The sequence below is a fragment of the Periplaneta americana genome, chromosome 12 (assembly GCF_040183065.1).
Source record: "Periplaneta americana isolate PAMFEO1 chromosome 12, P.americana_PAMFEO1_priV1, whole genome shotgun sequence".
NCBI lineage: Eukaryota > Metazoa > Arthropoda > Insecta > Blattodea > Blattidae > Periplaneta > Periplaneta americana.
In genome coordinates this window covers 35,668,311-35,688,649 of record NC_091128.1, presented here as the reverse complement: position 1 = coordinate 35,688,649, position 20,339 = coordinate 35,668,311, and the positions used below count along the sequence as shown (strand labels likewise).

Here is a 20,339-nt window from a genome sequence, read left to right as displayed (position 1 = left end):
CTGGTATAAGAACGATTTTACTCTCCAAAATGTTGTCTTCAGAATTAATAATAAGGCCGTGTCTCAAAGCTACATTTTCAGCTGAAGTGAACTAGATTGTTGACTAAATAGCCGGATGTGACGTCAGAAGTTATGATCCAAAGCTACATAGTGCATAGCAATCAAGTCCGTAGTAGCTAGTCAACGAAAATGCTTGCTTGATTGATGACTTGTTCACTAAATAAACATGGATACCTCATCAGCAAATGGGGTTATGAAATATGAACATGCTTTGGAAGTGAAATAATGTAAATATAATGTAGAATAACACGTTAACTTTGAACACTGACATTGTTAGTACCTTCTGTGCAATGTTTTAAACATTAATGTAATATATTAAGCCCTTATCATTTCCACATAACTCGTAATTAAACTGCATTAGGACACTGCCTTCTTAATTTAGTGCTGCACCTGATGTCATGGTTTTTAGAAAAATAATCTATGAAGAAGGCCATGTTTCAAGCATACATTTCCAAAGCTCCCTAGGCGTAGTTTACAAGTCACCTAGTTGCTAGTCACTAGTGTGTAGTATGGACTTGAGCTTTGAGATACAGCCTGAGTATCAACTATTTCACTCACACTCAATTTGAAATAAAACAATGTACAGAAATTTACACCATAGCATTCGAGCCCACTGTTCCCAAATGGGAACATTCAAATTTGAAATGACTGCAGCAAAATGTTTTGAACTATTTCGAAACTAAATGTGTCTAGGCATTTGAAATGATATATTTAGAATAATACTATGTATAATTGACCGAGTTACAGAAGAAAGTATACTAATTATAACTTATTATTTGTTACTAGTTATGATGTTGCGTCAGGACACAAACTAAGACAACTGTAATTGCAACAATAATTGAAAAATTGAGATTTACACTTATTTCAAAATAAGCAGTAGTACCAAGACAACAATATACATTAAAGAAATTTTTCGCTATATCTTCAATTAATTGTACAGAACATGATTTAGTACGTGTTCCCAATTGGGAACAGCAGGCATAATCTGAACAAACCCGAACTAACCTAACCTAACGCAAAAAATTCCAGCTACTCTTACCGAAAAAAAACAGAGACATTACCTGATTTATCTCCAGAGCTATCAGATCGTATCAAACGTTAGGGGCTGCGGTATTTTATACGTCTTTGTTGTTGTTCTCGCTTATATCTAATATAATATAATCCTATCTATATCTGTCGTAAAAGTGGTCGTATAAATCTTTCTTTTTTTTCCGCCAAAACCAGTGGATGATGCATCAAGTGGAACAAAATGGACATAATACGGAATGGTGCCAAACTAAAGTCAAAGTGCATAAAGTACATAAGATGAGCACAGAGAATAAATGATTCAGTATGTCTAAATATCCTGTGATCGAACCTGTCCTAACTTGTGTATTATGATCACTGCACCCGTCAAGCTGTTTACACAGGCTGATGACAGTGGACTTACTGGCATGTAAAAGAACTCCTGCAGGACAAAATTCCGGCACACTGGCGACGCTGATATAACCTCTGCAGTTGCGAGCGTCGTTAAATGAACCATAATTTAAATTTTCAACGCGAATTAAATGTCTGCCCTGAACATCCGTACTAAAGACGTGTCTCCATGTCTGTATGAGACTTTGCGGAATTATCTTCCAATCCAGCGTAAATCCAATAATCTGATAGGAACGACAATTAGCTGTGTATGTCTAATATGCCATGAAATTGATACATTAGCAAATTATTTCGGGGCGCGGGACGCAATGGTCTAAATCGGGACTGTCCCGGAAAAACCAGGATGGTTGGCATGCCTAGGCATTGCGTAACTGCATGTTCAGCATGCAAACCGCAGGGATATCACAAAGAGTTTGTAATACTCACTAGAGATCAAGATCTTGACTAGAGAGACATACACGTGAATGGCAGGCGAGAAAAATGTCACAAATTGAACTGGCTAGCATCCCCCATTAAGGTGTGTACACACTTAGCGAACGAACAAATCATCAGCAAATGGTCAGAAAAAATTCACGTTCGTTGATTATCCGCAATAATGGCAGACGAAAATATAATTATAGCAAGTGCAACCGTTGTTATTATAGGCAGTTTAACACAAAGAAAGTTAAAAAACAAAAGGCGGTGGTGGCAGACGCCACTCTACGAAAGTCGCAATCAATATAGAGGCACTGACTTGCTTCATGATTTACGTCGAATGGAATCGGAACAGTTTCACAACTTCTGTCGCATTTCAGAAACAGACTTCGAAATATTATTGTGCAAAATAGGACCAAAAATTTCCGAGAAAGACACAGGCTGACGAGAAGCAATACCTATTCAGGAAAGGCTAGCATTAACACTTCGATATCTCGCTACAGGAGATTCGTATACAAGTTTAATGTATTTATTCAAAGTGTCGAAATGGCTGATTACCAGAATTGTTCCAGAAGTATGTACAGCTATAAGTTAATTGAGGATCTGGAAGATTTTATTAAGGTACGACTGCAAGACAGGGGAAAGTTTCAGTACACGGATACCTCATTGACAATATTTATCTTAAAATATTAAAAACAGAGATTTGTCTGTGTTTGTCGAATGCGTATCATGCTTACGAAGAGGCAATTTTCAGTGCAAATAATTTATTTTGTGTGCACAAGGTTGGATCTTTGTTTTTTCTGGGCGTGAATTTGTTCAAAAAGGACGACATATGTTTATATGCGAACCAAGTTGACTCGTAAACTTCATCACTCTCCATTCCAGATCTTTTTATGGACTTATGTCTTTCCCTCCGGAATGATGTCAGTAGGGACTCAATTTTCTTTTTTACTTCTGCTTTCTACAACAAATATGCATCCACTGAAAACAAACAAAAATAATTTTCAAATTTTGTACGTGTTTGACTCGTCTACCTTGCTGCTGAACATCTATCCAATAGCTTCCCAAACATCATGTTTTCTTACTTTATTGTGGTCAGTAGGATGCTTGGGGTTCCATAAGTTTCCTGCTCCCTATATGCATTAATGATTTATAACAACGTCCAGTTTCGACATCCTGTTGGTGAAATAATTGAACTAAGCGCTGTGTTCTGCTACAAACTACAAACTAGTGGCAAATCCTGGCCACACGAATACCAACTTCCTTTGATGTACCGACAAGCGAAGGATCACTTCCGAAGGCAAACCAAACGATCGGTTTGCCTTTGCTATGACGTACACACGTTCCGATTTCAGTCACCAAATGCATTCGTTTGTCGTTCGTTCGTTGTTCGTTCGCTAAGTGTGTTCCTTTAGAGGGAGCGTTTGCGGCACGACATTTAAAAACAGTACCACAATACATTGATCATTGATGTAGTCTGGTGACAGACACTAAACTTCTTTTACCAATGATGGGTCGTGATGAAATAAAGATGAATCGCAGAGGAGCTCTATATTTGTTGAAGTATTTTATGACTCATCTTTGGCAATATTATAAAATAAATAAAATCGTCCATATATATACTTGGGTTAAGTACCGGTAAGTGAAATAATAATGGCAATGCTAACTGAATTTTCAGTATTACCGGTATTGTTGGACATAATTTTATATGTACTGTAATAAGGGGGAGAGAAGAAACCAAAGGTGGAAAAAGTATGACAATTAACTAAGAGTGAATATTAGAGATATTGAGAGCAGAATACTAAATGTTTTTAGGAAAGAAATGGAAGTAGTTTGAAGAATATTGAGAACATAGTACTTAGTGCTGTAGAAATAGCGATGAAAAAATGAGTACAAAGAAGTCAAGAGTAAAAAAAAGTAATACTGTAGAATAAGCACAGAAGTAATGACAAGGAGAGAAGTAGTGAAGTGAGATGGATGTGGAAACAATCAAAATACCGGTATATAATAGTACGCAAGGAGGAAATGATAGAGGGTAAGTGATAAAGTATGAAGAAAATTAATAAAAATAGGTAAAAGCTTAGGATAGAAAATGTAACAAAAGTGGTTGCTAAGAGAAATAGTGACAATAGTAACATTAGTATATAGATACTGATTAGGAATGATAAAAAGTAGTAGGCAAATTGTAGTATGCAAAAAGGGTATTTGCAGCACAATTGATAATAAAGAGACAAATAATGAGGCAAAGAAAGGATGTTTCAGCAAGCAACAGAAAAGCAATGCAGGAGACATTTTCCTACAGAAAGAAAAGAATGTAAAGTGAGAATCTGCAGAAAATTTATCTTAAATACAATGGAATTACAAGAAGTCACTTTTAAACGCTGAAAGCAGTAACCCACAAGAATCACCTTGCAGTTTACGACTCTTTAACATATAAGTAGCAAGTTAACATTTTCATATGTTGGAATAATTTTTACAATGTGTTCAAAAATGACATTTAATTCATCTTATGTGTTAACGTAACATTAATTTGTGTACCTGAATTTGCTAATGCTATAAGTTAAAAAAGGGACGAGAGATTATTAATGTAAGTCATTAATAGAAATGAAATGGTTTTGTTGTTTCATGTATTAGACTGTAATATTTTAATTTAATTTCAAAAGCGTTTTTTGTTTTTGAAAAATTTAGATTTTCTTACATAGAAGTTACTGAAATGACGACGAAATAAAAGTAAAGATCGTACAGCGGAAAGTTTATGTGATATAACCAACAGAAATGATGTAGATGCCATATTGTATGACGTGCAATGTGACTGCCTGAGAAGAAAAGAAAGAATAATCTTCAGAATACATTTACGTTGTTCTCAACAGTGAGTAATCTTTAATGTAATATATATAATTTTCTGTGAGACAAAGAAAAATGAAGATTCTCAAATCTTCCAATCCTTACTGGCCTGCAGATAGTTTTATGTGTGAAAAATCTCCTACAGAAACTGTATGTGAATTCCTCCTATCACGTGTGTAAAAGTACATGACTTTTCAAATGTCCTCTTGTTGATAAAAGTTTCCCACAAATAACACATTTAAATGGTTTTTCGCCAGAATGAGTGCGTCCATGAGTTTTAAGACCACTCGACTGTACGAAACATTTCCCACAAACATCGCATTTGAATGGCTTCTCGCCAGAATGCGTTCGTGCGTGCACTCTTAAATCACCTGAACGTACAAAACATTTCTCACAATCATCGCACTTAAATGGTTTCTCGCCGTAATGGGTGCGTGCATGCACACCGAGAGCACCAGAATGTACGAAACATTTCCCACAGACATCGCATTTGAATCGCTTCACGCCAGAATGTGTGCGTGTATGCACTGTAAGATCACCCGAACGTACAAAACATTTGCCACAAAGCTCACATTTGAACGGTTTCTCGCCAGAATGAGCACGAACATGCACAGTCAGGGCACCCAAATGCGCGAAAGATTTCCCACATTCGTGGCATTTGAATGGCTTTTCGCCAGTATGCGTACGGGTATGATCTGTGAGATTACCCGAACTTAGAAAACACTTCCCACACACATCACATTTGAAAGGTTTCTCGCCAGAGTGCGTACGAGCATGCACTATGAAATGACCGGACTGGACAAAACACTTCCCACAAACCTCGCACTTGAATGGCTTATCGCCTGTGTGCGTACGTACATGAGCTGTAAAATGACCCAACTGTACAAAACATTTCCCACAATAATCACATTTGAATGGCTTTTCGCCAGAATGAGTACGTGCATGTGCTGTGAAATGACCCAACTGCACGAAACTTTTCCCACACTTATCGCATCTGAATGGCTTGTCGCCTGTATGCGTACGTACATGGGTTTGCAGATGTTCTAATCTAGAAAAGTGTTTGCCACAAATATTGCATTCAAATTTCCTTTCGGTGGTGTGGGTTTGCAAATGCATTGTGTGGCTTTGGATGGTCCGTAACAACTCGCCACAAATCTTACACTTAAAGGACGCTTCATCTGTGTGACTCTCTGACTGTGACTCCGTGTTGCTCTTTCTTCTAAGAAAACGATCGTAAATCTGGGGTTCCGGTGTAACTTCATTGAAAAGATTCTCTGAGGAAGCGTTATTTTCAAGTGCTGGGCACTTCGTCTGTGGCGTTTCATTTCCGTCAGAATTCAAAGTGCTATAATAAAATCATCCGATTAGTGGAAGTTAAAACCTTCAATACAACAATACAATCAAGATTGTCAATATAAAAGTGTAATGCATTAAAATTATATTAAAAATACGAGCATTATGCATAGAATATATCGATAGAAATAATGGACAGGTGTGATGTTAGAATTCAGACCTGTAGAAGGAAATAAACTACAAAGACTGGGAAATAATTAGAGAGGCCGGATGAAGACACGAATCTCTGAAGCTACAAAATCTGAAGAAGGGCTTGAAAACTGCGCTTGTGATTACTACTAAGAAACTGCAGATGACGAGACATTTGTTAATAACTATATTCTGTTGTAATCTTGGTTCATGATTAGCCAGATGGCTAGAACGTAGGTGTTCAATGCTGCTAATGCCGGTTCCAATCCTGACAGGTCCATGTGGAAATTGTGGGTGGACATAGTTTATGTTAAATGGTAAAATTTCGAATTGGAAACTGTTACACAACTCCCATTCCACCAACTGCTCCATTAATCGTCATAATCATCACTAAACACCTGATGTTAAGGCATTAAGACTTATGTTTTAGTGTAAGAGGCACCAAAAATCTTAAAAGTGGGCTGGCATAAAGGTACTAGAATCAATAAAGGAAAAAGCACGAATATATTTTACTGTATAAGCATGCAAGGTTAGCTAAACACCTATCAAATAGTAAATACATATAATATAGGATGCGGCAGTCAGATATGATGGTTTTCATGGCCCTGCTACGGGACACTCAGGACAAATTGACAGAAAGGTCACATACTGGAATTAATCTAGTACAATGAAATTTATTAATGTCTGATTACTTTGAAAAACTGCATTTCATAAGTAGCCTGCACGGCAGCAAATACATTCCTGCAATCTCTTATAAAAGTTCTTCATAACTCGACCCAACAAGGCACTAGTTTCGTTCCTTAACGTTTTGTTTCAGCTAGATGATGGTGTGAGGCTTGTTGCGATACACTCTACTTTTGAGATAACCCCATAGGAAGTAATCAGCTGCAGTCGGGTCAGGAGATCTTGATGGCCACGCAATTTCTCCAAATAGTGAAATTATTCGTCCTGGAAACATGTTTCGCAAATAATTCATTAAATCATGAGCAGTGTGCGCTAATTACTTTCTATGGGATTATCTCAAAAGTAGGATGTATCGCAACATATGTCGCACCACCATCCAGCTGAAACAAAACATAAGGAACAAAATTAGTGTCATCGAACCTGTTCTGTCGGGCGAATTATGCAGAACTTTCATAGGAGATTGCAGAAATGTATTTGTTGCCGTGGAGGCTACTAATGAAATATAGTTTTTAAAAAGTAATCAGACATTAATAAATTGCATTGTGCTAGATTACTACCTGTATATGCTTTCCTTTTAGTTCGTTCTCAGTGTTCCACAGCAAGGCTATAAAAACCGTCATATCCCACTGCCACACCCTACATAAGGGAAACTAACAGCAGCTACCTGTGTTGGCTAAAATGAAACAAATAGGTAGGTAATACTATGAAATAATGATAAACAAGTATTTTATTTTTTGCAAAACACAATGTCAATGACTTCCATAATTGGCATTAGAGTAAATAACACTTTCTTAAGATTTAAACATACAAATTTATGACATATGTTCGGTAGCGTTAATTTCAATACCGAATAAAGACTTTGAACTTGAACTGAGGTCAATGGAACATTCTTAAACAATTCCATTGTAGCTACAGTAAATCCCTTTGTAAGCTCACCACTATTTCCACTGAGTACATTACAGATCAAATGGATAGTTTCAGTCATGGATTCATAACAGAAAACTTTTACATTTTTTGTGTATTTGAGAAAGAAGCTTACCAGGGGCTTTTTTCGTTTCCTTGCAGCCAAACCAGTAACACTTATTCACACAAGAACACATTCTGAGTGACTAATTGCAGGATACAGTTACTAAAAAAAAACTTCAAATTTTACATCGATATATGCCAACTCTACCTTCCATTGCTTCTCTTTTAGTACAAATTGATAGATTGCGCATCACTCTCTTCATATTCATTTACTATTTTCTCGGTTTTCTCGAAGTTCTTGGCATAATATTGCACTGTTTTCAACCATGTTCCTCACCTCCTTACCTCAGGTTCTACGAGTAAGGAAGTTTCAGACAACACTAATTCTATAAAATGATTTTTGACGCACAAAATTAACTTATTTCCTATTGAAAATAATTGTCTTACATCTCCGCAACACGATTCACGCCATAGGCAAGACAAGTTAAGATCATAAGGGTAGCATAAAATAACCTCACAAGTTGGTCCATGTAAGCATACGTTAATATGAAAAGTACCCATTTGACTTCAGTACCATTCGGACATAATAATTTCCGCCCGCAATTAACAAAATATGCAATACCTTCAGAATTTATTTTCTCACTTTTTTTTCGAATTGAAGAGATGAGACATATGTGACTCGTTTTACACATTTTCCAAACAATTAACTTCACTATGTCGCCCAAGTATCTGTAGTTTCAACAGCTGAAATCCAAGTGCGAAAGGTTGCGGGTTCGATCCCGGGCCAGGTCGATGGCATTTAAGTGTGCTTAAATACGACAGGCTCATGTCAGTAGATTTACTGGCATGTAAAAGAACTCCTGCGGGACAAAATTCCGGCACATCCGGCGACGCTGATATAACCTCTGCAGTTGTGAGCGTCGTTAAATAAACCATAACATTTCCAAGTGCAACGGCCGTCATTTTCATCTACAATTTCTTTAAGGCTGACTGATTACTGGTTCAAAATAGTTCTTGAGCGAAGGTTATTTTCTTTACAATTCTTGTCTAAGAAGAGTTTCATTGCTGGATTTTCTGCACCATTTCAGTTCGATCGAAAAGAACTACAACGCGCAGTTTGCACACCACTACATGTAGGTGGACGTAACGTCAATGTCACAGGGCACAAGTGCGTTTGTAATGGTTGAAGACTTAACTAGATTGGAAAGAAGCTACTGGAAGTCACATCCCCACCAGGTAAGACCTCTCAATGAATCAACCTACTCTATGAAGACTTTCCACATAAACTACATATGTTAGTCTTTATTCGTTGAAGCTTACATATGATTGGACCCATGTGAGTTGAAGATACACCGTGATAGACAAGGTTTATGACCCAACCCAACATGTGGGGAAGGTCCGCACTTCATCTAGCCTGACTGCATAAGCTTCAATTATGGACTTTAACGAGGCTTTCCATCGAACTATATAAGGAACACCAGTACTTGCAAACGCATTAATCCCAGTAGTATCATAAGGCTGGTGTCGCATTGTGGTTTTCTAGATTGATTTCCAGCTTATGTTGTGCCTAAATGCTATAGTCGAAATACACACCCCTATATCAGAAGACGAAGAAGAAGATGATGAAGCAGAAGAAGCCTGCAAACGCAAGACACACATATAATTGAACTCGTTTTCCCAAAGTGTAAAGTTCGGTTAATGACAATAAAATTGTTTATGTGTGTATGCATTTAAGATTTCCTTATGTGGTATTTCTTCTCTGTGACAATCTATCAAGAAGCAGGCTTAACATAAAAAGTATTATAAACTCGGTAATGCCAAATATATGCACATAACACGATAAAATAGAACTTCGCATATTATATAAATGATAACACTGAGAACAACCCGAATTGTAATAAAATTAATTTCAAATTCACTTCAGGGAGAATGCTTTATAAAGGTATATTTAATTCATCATGCGTAATTACTTAATAATTAGAAAAATACCTAAAATATATAACGTTTTTTCATGGAAAAGATAAAGAAGAGTAAAATTAAAGGCAGATATGCATTGACAATGCATTGTCGTGGTGTTATCCACTCTCAGCTCCTTGTATTAACTATGGCAGCCTGTTTCCCTCCCTGCGACTGGCAGTCCCGCTGCCATTTATTTCAACCAAAGCTCTTGATTTCATTTCTCCCTCTCATTCACGCGGTAAACGTGTCAGGCTGGACTGCTGTGAATGCAGCCTGTAGTGTGTGGTTATGGAATGGAAATACGTGCAGTGACCAGGGTGTGATATTGTTTTCGTGCAGTAAGCGCTGTTAGGCAAGTGAGTATTATTCGTGTACCTAATTTAGTTTGTGTGTGGATAGGAAATACAATAATAGAGAACAATAATTTCGGCGTGAAGCACTTAAAGTCACTCAAATTTAATAGTTTAACACTGAGTGAAAAGTGCGGTATAAAAACACGTGGTTGGCCTACTCCTATGTTAAACATTTCCCAGTGTGCTACCAGTCCACAAAAACAATACACTAGAACTTTTAATCCTGATATTTGTAATACGTTTGATTGGCTTTGTGGTTGTGAAATTCAGAATGCACTTTTCTGTTTTCCGTGTCTTTTGTTCGGGGTTTCGGGTGACGCTGCAAGTATGGCATGGACTGATAAAGGAGTGTCAGATTTAAAGACACTTCATGAAAAAATCCACAAGCACGAGAAGTCTAAAAATCATGTAAATAATGTCGTTAACCTTGCTCTCCTAGGATCTGTTGATGTCCGTGCGGGTTTAAGTAAGGCTTACCAAGAATCAGTCGAGAGACACAACAACAAAGTTCGCAAAAACAGAGAAGTACTTTCTAAAATAATAAACTGCGTAAAATTTTGTGGCTCAAATGAACTAGCACTAAGAGGACACGATGAAGCTGAGAATTCGGATAACCCCGGTATTTTTTTGTCACTGATAAAATACACATGTGAACTAGATTCTTTGCTTAAATCTCATTTAGAGAGTGCATCCTTCTTTAAAGGTACATCCAAGATTATTCAAAACGAGCTGTTAGAGTGTATGTTGGAGGTCTGTAGAGAACATATTTTAGCTGAAGTTGCCGAGGCGGAATTTGTGGCTGTCATGGCAAACGAAACAACGGACATATCAGACGTGTTCCAATTTGTCCTTGTGCTAAGGTATTATGATAATGGAGGGTGTCCTGTAGAGAGAATCTGGGGTTTCTTTGAACTTTCAGGTCAAAATGCAACGAGCATAGCAGAGTGCATTTTATCTCAACTTGCTGTAATTTTAAAGAATGAAAGAGAGAAGTTGATAGGTCAGACATACGATGGTGCTGCAGTGATGAGTGGGGCAATGAATGGTGTGCACATGAAAGTGAAGGCGGTATACCCCAACGCTCATTTCTTGCACTGCTTTGCTCATCAATTAAATCTCACAATGGAAAGAGCATGTAGGCAAAATAATAAAGCCAGAATATTTTTTGCGAACTTGAATGCTATTCCAGCCTTTTTTTCTCGATCACCACAGAGATCTTCTATCCTGAATTCGTGTGTAGCAAAACGAATACCATCTGGTGGTGCAACTAGATGGAACTTTAAGTCGAGAACAGTTAATGTTGTTCACGAGAAGAAAGATGCTTTGAAATTCTCATGAACTCCGAGACTTCTAGTAACATTACTATTAGGGAAGCCCACGCTCTTCTTAAAAATCTGCAAGATCCCGAATTTTCTTTCTGGATCTCATTATTTCAAAGGATTATGCGAAATGTTGACATCCTTTATAATCAATTACAGAATTGACTGGCAGATGTGGCTACTGTTCGGTGCTATATTTCTAACTTTGTACATGCTATTAATGGTATCAGGAATTCAATTCACGAAAATACAGAACACGAGGGATCCGAAAATTCAAATAAACGTCGTCAAGTTAACGACAGCCGGTCAAGAATTGCAGCTGCCAAGGAAGTATGTGATGTTATCCTTACTCAGGTAAACACACGCTTCCAATTTATAAACCATCTCCAGGTATCGACTCTTTTAATGTCAAGCAGTTTTCGCAAGTTCTGCAAAACATTCCCTGAAGAAGAACTGAGTGAATGTGCTAAATTATTTGCTATTTTTGACAAAGAGAAAATGCACACTGAACTATCTGTTCTGTACTCGAGAGAAGAATCAGAAATGTTGGAGGTCCTACCCAGCTGCTGCAGTTTATGATTTCTCATAAATTACATTCATCATTTTCGGAAGTTTTGAAGCTCCTTCGTATTGCTGTGACCTTTCCTTGACGACGAGTGAGCCAGAACGCTGTTTGTCTTCTTTGAAGAGAATCAAGACCTACCTGCGTAGCACCATGAGCGAAGAGAGACTCACTGCCCTTGGGATGCTTTCAATGGAAAGGAACATGGTTAAAAGTATTCCAAACTTTAACCAAAATGTTACTGAAAAATTTGCTACCTACAAATCACGACGCATGGAACTCATCTATAAATAACAATCTAGGTACGTAATCATTTTTATAATTTATTATTTTTCTTGCAGCCCCCTCCTTATAAAAGGCACGAGCCGCCACTGCAACTGAGCCACGCCGGTGCCTCCGACTAGTTCGGAAGGCCCCTGTAGAAAGTCGTATCCCATATTGATGGATAATATCTAAAAGACGTAATTTGGATTTACTTGCTGAGCCATAAATAAAACAGCCATAATCCAGCTTTGATCGTATAAGAGCTCTGTAAAGGCGTAAAAGCACTATGTTCTGCACCCCAGCGAACACCTGACAAAAGGCGTAAAATATTTCAGGATTTCTGGCAACGCCTTCTCAAATTACGTATATACACCCCCCTCTCCGCGTTAATTTATAATCAAAGATAAGGCCCAAAAATCTCGCAGTGTCTTTATATTGCAACTCCACTCTATTAAGACGCAGTTCAGGAAGAGGATGCAGTCCACGATGATTATAGAAGTGGACACACTGCGTTTTCATAGTGGAGAATTTAAACTCATTGTGAACAGCCCATTCTGATAGTACATTGATGACCAGTTGCAAATGTCGACCGATGGATGGAAGATATCAAGAGCTGTAATATAAACTGAAGTCATCATCATACAAGACAAAAGATACTCAATCACCCACAGAGTGGGCAATTCCATTGATCGTAATGCAGAAAAAAGGACGCTTAATACAGACCCCTGCGGAACGCCGTTTTCTTAGAGATGTTCATTAGAAAGTATGGTGCCTACTCGAACTCAGAAATATCACTCTGCAATGAACTTCGCAATAAATGTTGCTAGACTGCCACGAAGTCCCTAATCATGCAGAATTTGCAGAATGCCGTAACGCCATGTGGTGTCATAAGCCTTTTCTAGATCAAAGAAGACCGCCACAAGATGTTTCTTCTTGAGGAATGCATCCTTAATGGCGGTCTCCAGCGGAACATCAATGTTGTATATCAGGTGTTTCAGACCACCCATATCAGCCTTTTTCCTCGAAAACTATATGATATTTGTTCATAAAAAAAAATTCGATGACTGGTGGTAGTATCATTTCCCCTAACAAACCGGATGTAGGGGTACCTGTGGTCAACTTCGAAATTTCAAATGAGAACATAGGTCATTGAGGGCACCATTGGAAAACAACTTGTAAACAGAAACAACTTTTACTGAAACTCGTTTTTACTTTTATTCTTTACTCACAAAATAAAAAAAAAATGGTATCAGCTGACAAATTCTGTATGTTGTTTAAGTATGTACACTCCTCATAGTAAATGTAGTAAGTGTTCAAAATGTTCACCACCCTGTGTTTAACAACGTTCTGATCTCCTCCTAACATCTGTGGTTGCACGGAGCACTTCAGCACACCTGGGAGTCCAACAGGCTTCTCTAATTCTTTGTTTCATGTCTTCTCTAAATGTTAGACGCACCTGATAGGCCATGTCTCCCCACAAGAAGAAGTCATTTGGAGTGAAGTCAGAAGATCGGGCCAGCCAAGCTACTGGTTCTCCTCGTCCAATCCACCATAGGAGAAATAAACAGTAATTCGCCGAGCCCTATGTGAAAAGTGAGATGAACACCCGTCCTGCTGAAGCCACATCATTAACCGAAGTGCAAGGGAAATATCATGAAGCAACTGGTACAAAATGTGTCGGAGGAAGGGTGCATACATTCTTACAATTCAAGTTCTCCTCAAAAAAGTATGGTCCTATGACTCATGTCCGAGGAGGCCACACCAGTGTTGAAGCTCCACACGTGCTGGTAATCCACTTCACGTAGCAGTGTGGATTAACCGGAGACCAATAATGGGCATTGTAGAGATTCATCTCATCATTTCTTTTGAAAGTTGTCTCATCAATCCACAGAATTCTGAACTCGAAATGAAGGTGTTTAGAAACCATTTGCAGAAATCAACATGAGTCTGAAAGTCATGTCCCCCAATTCTTGATGGAGATGAATATGGTGTGGATGAAATTTGTTATCTTTGAGAATTCTAAACACTCTATTATCGTGCAATCCTGAGTCACACTTTGCAAGACACTGGAAAACATTGTACAAATGATGGGCGCGCAATGGATATCTCTTTGCATAAACTTGTGCTGTTTCCCTGCAATTTTGATGGCATTCTCCAAGTATCAACATGTTGAATGCTTCTTCAATTGTGAATGGTATTTTCCAAATAGCAAACCCACAGGGAGACGACATGATATGGACGAATAAACAAAATCCACTGTCACTATACAAAATAAAAGACAGCGGAAAGTGACTTGATTTCTAGACCTGCTGTGTTCACAATTATCATGTACTTATTACTGGTAGACAGGGTGCGAATTAAGATTTTTGATGAGGGCGAGATAGAATCCTAGATAGAGAATACCACACATAAAATTACACTATCTACCAAAAAGTAATTGGGCACTGCTTTTGCCCCTTTAGAACCTCGTGGTACCACATCTTGTTGCTATAACAGCAGCCACCCTGTCAAGCATGCTTTTCACTATTCTGTGTAGGATATCCACTGGAATGCGTCGCCATTCCTCTTGCAACATGGCACTCAGTTGGACAATGGAAATTGGCCGCATCTCCCGAGGCCTCAATCGCCGGTTCAATTCGTCCAAAGGTGCTCAATGGGATTGAGATCAGGACTCTGTGCAGGCCAGTCCAACCGTTGAACATTATTGTCTGCATACCACTGCACAGTAGCCGCCGAAACATGGGCCAACTTCCATTGTCCAACTGAGTGCCATGTTACAGGAAGAATGGCGACGCATTGCTGTGGATGTCCTACACAAACTAGCGGAGAGCATGCCTGACAGGGTGCCTGCTGATATAGCAACAAGAGATGGTACACGATGATCGAAAGGGACAAAAACAGTGCCCAATTACTTTTTGGTAGATCGTGTATTATTATCCTCATTCGATACAGCTCAACACTTGGTCGCACTGAGTTCCTTGTCTTGCATCTTGATCATAATAATAATTATATCCATGAGCAGGCTTAAGAGATAAGATATGTAATTCCTAAGTTATTGATTGTTGCCAGCTTGCCGGTGATGATAATACATCAATATTATTTTATTTGCTTACTTTATACTTTATATATTATAATCGTGTTAAAACAATACAATTATAGTTTGTGAGGGAGGGATAGAAGTTACCCTAGCAGGGATATTAATGTGAATTTATATGAGGGGATAACTTTCCAACAGGGGGGGGGCGAAAATCCTCCCATACACCCCGTTAATTCGCACTCTGCCGGTACAGTACATACATAAACAAAGTACAGCATTTCTCAGAACATACAATTTCTGTTGTTTTGTCAGTAAACAATAAAAGTTAGAAAAAAAAGTTTAAGTAAAAGTTGTTTCTTTTTAAAAGTAGTTTTCAATAGTACCTTCAATGTTATCATTTGAAATTTCGAAGTTGACCACAGTTATGTTACTTCCAGTATGTTATGGGAAATGGTACTACAATCAATCGATTCTTTACATAGGTATCGGTTATCAAAATTTTTTTATGAACAACCAGTATCATATAGTTTCCGAAGAAAAAGGCTGATAAGGGTGGTCTGAAACACCCGGTATACCAGTTCATTTTCCACAAAACTGAAGGAGGGGGTGAAGTTCTGACTGTTTCTCGTTTATAGTAACAGATTAGTATTATAGTGAATGTCCGAAAGAGTAAAACGTTAATTTCCCACTTTACTACACTGGTGAGCAAAATTAAAGCAACAAACATATAAGGTACAGAAAAACAGATACAATACATTCGAAGTAAATCAATGTAGGCAATGTAACATTTCACACTAGCGAAATGTCATTTATTATATACAATCTGAAGTTTTCTGTGGTTTGCTGAATTGGTATTTGAATTTCCCATTGCGCAAGCATAAGAAAACAGAAGTAGGAAAATTAATCGTTTTGTTCTGAACCTTTGGCTATACGTTCAAAATGTGGAGTAATGTCTGTAACAGTTACATGCAGCTGTGCCGTAAGATTATCATCTGAAAGAGAGGATCTTGCTTTCGATTTAGCAGAGTTGATATGATGCATGATATGTATCATAATGCTGTTTAATGTTGGCTGGAAGAAAGCCACTTAACACCTTATTACAAATTGGACATTTTACACTCGTAATCTTTTTTTACAACAGAAGAACTCTTCCTCCCATTCCACCAGAAATCTCAGTTTTTTTTCTTTTTTTTTGAAACTGGAAGATTTAGACACAGTTATTGCTCCAGCACTGCTGCCGCTTGCTCGTACATATGTAATCTGAGTAATGGTACCAAGGGAGGGAGGTATGCTCTGCGGTCAGTATATCTACACTGCTTTAAAGGTCACGAATCACAGGCATTCAAGAATCCTTCTTTGCCCAGAGATGCCCTAGATCAGTGTTCTGCAACCGGGTGTGCCGCGGCCAGTGATCTCAACATTATAAACTGGATACACAATTCCTGTAGAGAAATGTTGAAAAAAACGTGACCTGTAACTTCCGTACTATTGGCAAACCTGAGGCATATCTTTCTCTCTTTCTAACGCACATGGGAAATAGTTGTTTTGTTGAAAGAAGTACGTATTTTATTTATATTTATTTAATTTTGCGATTATAATGGTGAAATACTGTGCACCATACAGCTGTAAACAGTTACAAACACTGGGAAGTGAATTCAGTTTCACAGGTAAGCTATTTGCATCAAAACATAAATTCGAAACTATAGTATCTATCTAGTCAATGATCTCAACACGATGTGATGATATATTATTGTTACATTGCGGTTTATTATAGTATTTATAGGTGAAATGTAGATATTTCCCCCACGCTACATACAGGAGAGAAAACATATTGAAATCATTGAAAACTTTTCGCATTTCTTGGCCTCTCGTCACTTATTTATCACCTCAACTCACTAACATCGTCACATAACCAGGTCTTTTGTCATTTATCTATCCCTCATTTAACCCACAATGAAAAACAAATCAGACATCGGTCTCTTGTGTGGTGTGGAGATACAGTAGCGTGCAAATTAATCCGAACACGACATATTTTTACATTTTTTGTCATTGTTGGCCTCACAGCTGCTCATACCGCTTTGACATCTGTAGTATGTGTAATTCCATTGCTGAAGGTCTGTCGTTATTATTATTTTTTTTATAATATGTGACAATTTGAATGTCGTTTTGTACTTATAAGCATTTCAGTTGTGTTGAAGACTTAATACTGCAATCCTGTGTACATTCTGTCGTCTTCACAAATGGATACAACTCCACTAAAACGGTCTAAAATTATAACATTAGCAGAGCATTCTTCTATGACACAGAGGCAAATTGCTGCAGAATGTCACATAGGTTTGGCTACTGTTAATTCGATCATAAAACGATACAGGGAGACTGGATCCATCATACCCCAGAAAAAAGGAAACTGTGGCCGGAAAAGAAAGACTTCATCTGCAGATGATCGTTTAATTGTCAGGAAAAGTAAATTAAATCCTAGACTAACTGCTGTCGACTTAACCCGCGAGTTAATGCCTACCACTGGGGCGAATATTCACGTCACAACAGTGCGGCGTAGGCTTTTGGAAGCTGGACGAAGGGCTCATAAGCCTATTAAGAAGCAACTGCTAACCCCTGTTATGTGCAAAAAACGCTTAATGTGGGCAAAATTACATCAACACTGGACAATGAATGACTGGAAGAATGTACTTTTTTCCGATGAGTCTCATTTCGAGGTCCACAGCCGTGTTTCTTATGTACGGAAAGGATCCGAAAAAGTAACAGCAGCTCATCTCCAACAAGCACCCAAATACCCCCCTGAAGTAATGTTTTGGGGTTGTTTTACACATGAAGGGCCTGGAGCTTTAATACCTATCAAGGGAATGATGAATTCTGACAAATATATTCACTTATTGGAAACCAGAATCGTACCCCAGCTGCAAAAATCATTTCCGGATGGCAGAGGTGTGTTCCAACAAGACCTGGCACCATGCCATATGTCTCGAAAAACTACAGAATTCTTCAACAAGAAGAATATTCAGGTACTCCCCTGGCCAGGCAACTCACCCGACATCAACCCCATTGAGAACTTGTGGTCAATTTGCAAAAGAAGAATGCAAAAAATGGATTGTTCTACAAAGGAGAAGATGATTTCTGCCCTCATTGGTGTATGGTTTCGCGATGAAGAAATGAAGAATATTTGTGGGAAATTAGTGGAATCCATGCCAAATCGTCTCAGAGCTGTTATTAGTAACAAGGGAGGCCACATAGATTACTGAGGTATGTCTTAGATCCTTTTTTTATCCCGTTTGAGTGTTTTTGCATAAGTAATTATGTTGTTTGGATTAATGTGCACGCTACTGTATATCAAAGATTGGACTATTTATATCGCTTAGATTATTATATAATAATTCTTTACTGTAGCATTACCACGTTAAGGTACAAATGTATTTAGATCATTAGATTGTAGATCGAGTCATACGTATCCTATTATTATCGTTTCTCCTATCATATTGTATGTGTGTCTGATGCCAAGTCTGTATTGTTTTGAACCTATTGATCTAATAGATCTGTCTTTGTTTTGAACAGGTTTCCATTTTCACGGCCTGCAATTTTAAAGAAATGGGTTAATGCAATAAGAAGGGATAGATGGACACCAACAACAAACAGCACAACAAAATATTTCATATTTCTCAAGTATTCTACTCATTTAACTATTGATCTTTTGGTGCGGTATGGTATGATGTAATATTTTGTGTGTATTGTTATTTTTATAAATTAATGTAATAAATTTTTCTTCCAGTGTTTATGTACGGTTATTTAGTATTTATTATACTTAGTTTAGTGTATTTCTGTTAACAAGAGAATAAGTTTTAACAGGAAACTCAGTTCTTATATGCAATTACCCTAAGTATAACAGGTTTTTATATTCTGAGGTCAAAGTATAGATACTGGTACCTATAAAAATCGGTAAATTTAGTTACATTATTTTATATTGGGTGTAAAGTAATTAAACTTTTAATAAAGTAAAAGAACAAACGTTTCTTATGTGTTTTGGTAACATAATAATTAGTGTCCTAAGTCTTTTCAGCATCAAATTCAAGCACAAATTGAACACGAGCACACTACACTCACCTCTTAGTCAAAACTTCAGATTCCTCTGGCCCTAATTTCAGCTGATTCTCCTGTTTCACTCTATCCATGTGAAATGTTTTCTCCTGAAAATAATAAATAGAGAAGACGGATGATGGCAGATTCAAGAGCTCAGAACCATTGAAACTTAATGTACATTGTTTCACCCTAACAAATTCTACTATTAAATCGTACATCTTTCATAATACCAAAACAATGTATACACGGTTAGATTGTGCACAGGAGATGGGCTACAATTTTGTTGCCTACTTTTTATTGAATACAAGTGCATTATGTTCGCATATTTATATCTGTTTTCCAGAGCAGAATACATCTGATATTGGAATTAGTGTGAGTGTACAGCTAAAAGAATTTGCTGCAGATATTAAATAGGCTACTTTAAACGAGATAAAAATGACAGGTAACTTAAATACTATAAAGATATAGAAAGTGATACTTTCCTTATATGTCTATGAAATTAAGAGTACTGCAAGTTGAATCAGAATATTACATCAGAAAATCATACTTTAACCTTTGAGTAGGCACACACATGGAAATTTTACACAATGTACATTTTCTAACAATGTTGCTTAACTATTATGCCCTGTTTCCTGACCATTATTATTCCTCCAGCCAAACTCCCTCTACAAGGTTTGAATAGTTATGCCTAGAACTTGGTAATTTTTTTGACACTACAGTGATTTTATTGTTTTGGAGTCTTTCATGTAGTAATTTCAATAACACACACTCCGTAATGTAAGTACTATATCCATGCAGAAATATTTTATACAGTATATAATTTTTATTTTTTATTAAATTCTATTAATGTTAATGAACACACATCACTTTAGGCCTATGTCATCGTCCTC

General features: G+C 37.5%; 1 protein-coding gene across 4 annotated transcripts in view; it reads right to left on the bottom strand.

The window, feature by feature from the left end:
* Positions 1 to 20,339, bottom strand: part of LOC138710253 (zinc finger protein ZFP2-like) — a 52,618-nt gene that overhangs the window by 3,043 nt on the left and 29,236 nt on the right. Inside the window, exons 4-5 of one of the 4 annotated variants that reach the window (XM_069840955.1) lie at positions 19,474 to 19,556; positions 4,836 to 6,079 (exon numbers count right to left, since the gene is read on the bottom strand). In XM_069840955.1, the coding sequence (XP_069697056.1) occupies positions 4,903 to 6,079; positions 19,474 to 19,556 (1,260 nt within the window). In that variant the 3' untranslated portion in view covers positions 4,836 to 4,902. Of the gene's footprint in view, positions 1 to 4,835; positions 6,080 to 7,623; positions 9,505 to 18,725; positions 18,945 to 19,473; positions 19,557 to 20,339 lie in introns of those variants that run through there. The other 3 variants (XM_069840957.1, XM_069840958.1, XM_069840956.1) reach the window with 3 other exon arrangements.